At 43.9% G+C, this 4,785-nt stretch overlaps 1 protein-coding gene across 1 annotated transcript; it reads right to left on the bottom strand.

Annotated features, from left to right (window-relative positions):
• Positions 1-524: 524 nt before the first annotated feature.
• Positions 525-3,436, bottom strand: pex11g (peroxisomal biogenesis factor 11 gamma). The gene is made up of 5 exons (XM_085372922.1): positions 3,274-3,436; positions 2,726-2,923; positions 2,465-2,643; positions 1,847-1,909; positions 525-1,733 (listed from the first exon to the last, which is right to left on the bottom strand). Exons 1-5 carry the CDS (start codon positions 3,334-3,336, stop codon positions 1,505-1,507), a joined length of 732 nt encoding a protein of 243 aa, XP_085229048.1. The 5' UTR covers positions 3,337-3,436; the 3' UTR covers positions 525-1,504.
• Between the last annotated feature and the right edge of the window lie 1,349 nt (positions 3,437-4,785).

Consider the following 4,785-nt stretch of genomic DNA (forward strand, 5'->3'; position numbering starts at 1 on the left):
GAAAGCAACGCTCACCTACGCTGACGTCAACGGGATTTACGTTCAAGTCCCGCTCAATCAAACGTCGAATTTTTGATCGCGAAAAAAGGAAACTTACAATTATTTTACGTGCATTTGAGTTTATATTTCAAACGGATTTTACTTAAACCGGTCACATAAGAGACATCATGAAAAGCTATTGAATTCAAGTGCTTATCCCCCCCCCCCCACACACACACACAATTTGGCCCATAAATGAATGAAATTCTATACAAATGTATTTACAGGAGTGCCTGGCCTTTTGGGGTTAGACTGCTGCCACTTCTCAGATCCTGGTTAAGTGGCACAAAATAAAGGGATGGAAACTTCGCCCAAAATCTACCCCCACGAGAACTTGTGTACTTTATTAAATGATCTGAGAAGACAAACAATTTAACATTTTATTTTATTTCTTGAAAAACAGATAATTTTGTTCCCATGATATAAAATTATATTACATTTAAATTAGCAACACATTTCAGACACATTCTATTTCATTTCACCAGTCATACAAACATCATCGTTAGCGGACAAAACCACATTCAAACATTTGGACTTTGAGTGGTAACTGTGTGGTAATGTTTTTGTTTTTTGTTTTTTTTAATGAAACTGAGATATTTCTCCAGTTCTGTGACAGCTCTTCAATGCCTGGGAAACTCATTAACCAACCTGGTTGATACAGTGTGAACTCGAGGACGTAACGCGTTGGAAAAAAACAGATTTTAAAAATGACTGAATGCGGGACTGAAGTTGAAACAGCTCAGTCACCACATTCATAACACGCAATACTATATTCACAGTTTGTATGATTCTATGCTATATTCAAAGCCAGGTTCGTGGAGTGTGTCTTAAAGGCAATCATTTACAATCCCATTCCAGAGTGCAGACTGGGAGAGGCTCCAGCCTCCTGGTGAAACTGAGCTGGATAAGCAGTTAAGAAGCTGGGTGGACGTATTCCAGAGTGAAGCTGACCATTAAACAGGAACTTTAAGGCTATGTTACCACTGGTGTTTCCTCAAGAATCAAACTGTGACCTGCCTGACCTTTCTTCTGTTTTGATGATTCTTTAGACAAAATCATTAAAAACAAAAGACAAAGAAAAAAGTTTTACAGCAGAAGTTCCCTCTTGTTGACCTCAGGGTCGTTAGGGCTTGAATTTACTGCTGAACATGTTTAGTGTAGTGAAATGAACAGTAGAGCTTAATGATATTTCTCATGACTAAAATGTCCAAGTGTAAATCAAAAGCTACTAAATTGAATACGGGTTGGCAAATTCATCAAGAGATCTTTAATTACTCCTAATTAAGCACAAGTGCAGTGACTTTTTTTTGCTTTTAAAGCAGTAATAGGCCACAATTTAATTTATGTTCCTGTTGCTACAAGCTACAGGACTGCAGTTAATCTCCACAGACAGTCTGACTGGAGTCTAATCATTTTCCACTATTATCCATAAATCCGTCAGTCGTTTAGTGTTGCCATCTCTTCCTCACTCTGGTGAAGACTGTGTAGTGTCTGACTGATCACCGCTACCGGCATTCATCTGGATCAAACCAATCAGAGAGGACGTGGTGCCCATCAGCCCCACCAGCCAGTTAGGGAAACGTCCTGCCCACAGGAAGCCGGGCGGCATCCAGTGAATGGCGTTACTGAGGTCAGCCATGCTGCTGAGGATGGACAGCAGCTCCCCTCGCATCTGCCGGCGGAGCTGAGAGCGACTGCAGGAGAAAACGTGTGGTTTAACCTTTCATAACCGGTCAGTCCCTCTCTATGTTACTGTAACTGTGCTTAGAAACACACGAGACAACAGAAAGAAAACTGAATCAAATACCTGTTTCTGCCTTCGTGCCTCTTCTTCAGCTTCTTCCTCAGCAGCAGAAGAACTCGGAGCGATCTAGAGGACAAATGATTCACATCGTACATCAACTCACACTGCAAGGGTTTGATGTCTGCTTCAGTGCTCAGACTTAAAACATGCTTCACAGGTTTCTCTAAAAACTGCATGAAATAACAGATGAGATAAAAAAGAAAAAGGGTCTGGAAAATAAACAAAGCTCTAAGCTGAGGAAAAAAAGAGATGGGATAATGAAATTAAGGAGTTTCTGGTCATTATGTAAGTAGGACGTAGAAGTGCTTGACTTAATCTCTCTCTGACTTTCCTCTCACATCCCCCTCCCCTTTCAGTTCCCACTGAAGATTTATGGATTTGAAAAAGGCACAAATTCACCAGAAAAAGGGCTAACACAGAGAGACAGATACGGGCTGCTTGTCTATGCATGTTCTTTAAAGGAGCTCTGGCCAGCAGATGTCCTGCATATGTTACATTTACAGGTGCAGAAAAACTACATAAGACTCCTTCTTTCTGGCGTTTAGAAAACAAAAATAAGAAAAGCATGCCATAAAGGCAGCATTAGAAAAGTAATGTATGGATGTGAACAGGTGATCTCACCTGAGGATTCCCAGCAGCAGTGAGGTTCCCCACAGCACTGTGCTGAACAGCCACCACTTATCGGACTTCACTCTGATGAGCTCAGCGTCGGCGGCCCAGGCGATGTGTTCACAGGGGTAGTACAGCTGGTCCGCTACGTTGTTCAGCACGGATATCCAGCGCACGGCCGCGTCCTCCTCCTTGGAAAGACGTGCAACAAGCGTTACAGTGGGATTTACAGGCTAGCACAGAGTGATGCAGTGCATACGCTGTGTGAATCACCCCATTTCCAAACCCGTAGCTGTGGGAGTAGGCCAGCATGGAGAGGTCATCGAACAACCTGAGCACCGTCCTGCAGTGACTGAGCTGAGCAGAAAACAGCAGCAGGCTTTTCCCGAGCCGCTGGGACCGGACATCTGCCTCTGCTCTCCGGGAAAGAACTCCTCCAACCAGCTGGGATCCATAACACACTGTCCTGATCTGCAAAAAAGACAAACAGAGACTTGTGGGTAGCTTTTTATTATTATTATTATTTAAAATCAGAAAGGACATTTTATTGTCAGAGATTTAGTGAATGTGTGGACTTCAGGCAGACATACTTTACTAGGCTGATGCTTTAATTTTAACTAACACAGAGCATGTTTGCTCATTGCTCTTAAGTAATGTAACAACACCAAATATGAGCAGTTTCTATAGAACCACAGTCTAGTACTTACATATCAGTCTCCACTTGGCATCCACTTCGTAAGCGTGTAACCACTGTTTTTATTAATGGTTTATACCGAGTGAAACACTTTAAACAGATACAATGTGACCGAGTGAATACTCACGACTTTATCTCTGCCTCTGTAGGACTCCAGCAGCTGCACCAGAGACTCCAGAGACCGCTGCATGTCTGCTCCGCTCTGTCGAAGCGCTGCTAGATTTATAAGAAAGTCTATTAGGCCAACACCATCTCCAGTTAGATTTGCTGTTTTTGCTCGTGATCTGTTCCCCCAGCTGGACTTTGAAACAGGAAGCACCCAAAGCAGACTCAAGTAGAAGATCGTCGATTCAATCGAGCGTCTCCTTCGTCCGGCCAGGAGCTGGAATTGATTAAAAATAAATAAATAAATAAATAAATAAATAAATAAATAAATAAATAAATAGTGTGTGTGGTGGGGTGGGGCTGCAGTGTTGGGAAGGTTACTTTTAAAATGTATTCCATTACAGAATACAGAATACATGCCCCAAAATGTATTCTGTAACCTATTCCGTTACGTTACTCAATGACAGTAACGTATTCTGAATACTTTGGATTACTTAATATATTGTGGCGAGTTCAGACAAGGAGGAGACGGAGGTATCGTTTGGTCTTGCTTCCCGTGAGCTAGCCAGGGAGCACAGCCGTTTATTACATTTGCAGAAGAACACTCTGCCACTAGCTAACTGCTCAGCGCGGCAACCACAACACACATAGGGCGCCCTCTGACCCCGGAAGGACACACCGTCGCAGCGAGAGGGCGTCACCCGTCACCATGGCAACATACACAAAACATAACTGTACAAGCAGAACCCCGAACAGCCCTGACCCGCTACAATATTATCATGCTTTTTACAACAACGTGAATGTACTATTGCTGTGTGATTTATTACTATTACTGAAGGTCCGCGACTCCGAACTGTAGTAAAGGGACCTCTGACTAATGCTGGGCTCACACTGTGCGATTTTTGGCCCATTTTGAGCCGATTTTTGAGTCGTGCGATCGTTTTGGCGATCGGCCCGATTTTGGCCTTCATCGTGCGTCGTGTAGTATACGTGGGGTAACGAGAAGCGATTGACACCTCACGACCAGCTCCCGATCATCAATCGCTTGGTCGTGAGGGTGTCACCGCAGTTTGCCACACTGCGCACGCGCAAACACAAATGTCAGCGAAAAAGACGGCGTAGCACGGCAGTGCAGCGTGTGATCTGGACACAAGCGATGGAGGCACAACCTGTAGAACCATCCGAGCCCTTTCGATGTGGCCTCACAAAATTATCACGACCACAACAACCGTGAAAATAGTTGGATCGACACTGCTGCTCAATCACAGCTGCCTGATCAATGTTTTTCATTAGCAATTTAGCAAAGTTGATGGTGGTGGTGTGTCTGTGTGAGTGAAAGACGGAGAGGGAGAGCGAGCGACAGAATTTTTGTTATAACCTTCATTTTTATGGACGCACAGTGTGAGCACTCAGGTCGCATCAGAGCATCGGGCCGTATATTGTGAGACCCTGCATCGTGACCTATGAACTTCTAACCCCTGCGAGTCAATCGTACAGTTTGAGCAGGAGCTGAATCGCGCGACTGAAAAAATCG

The sequence above is a fragment of the Diplotaxodon limnothrissa genome, linkage group LG15, assembly GCF_057381915.1.
Source record: "Diplotaxodon limnothrissa isolate DT_005_m linkage group LG15, D_limnothrissa_male_GT1.1, whole genome shotgun sequence".
NCBI lineage: Eukaryota > Metazoa > Chordata > Actinopteri > Cichliformes > Cichlidae > Diplotaxodon > Diplotaxodon limnothrissa.

Bases quoted from the DNA above. Each gene is read 5' to 3' on its own strand.
- pex11g (XM_085372922.1), bottom strand. From the start codon at position 3,336: ATGCAGCGGTCTCTGGAGTCTCTGGTGCAGCTGCTGGAGTCCTACAGA. The intron at 2,644-2,725 runs GTGATTCACACA...CGTCTTTCCAAG, and splicing joins GCTACGGGTTTGGAAATGGG to GAGGAGGACGCGGCCGTGCG. The intron at 1,734-1,846 runs GTATTTGATTCA...TTTCTCCTGCAG, and splicing joins AGGCACGAAGGCAGAAACAG to TCGCTCTCAGCTCCGCCGGC.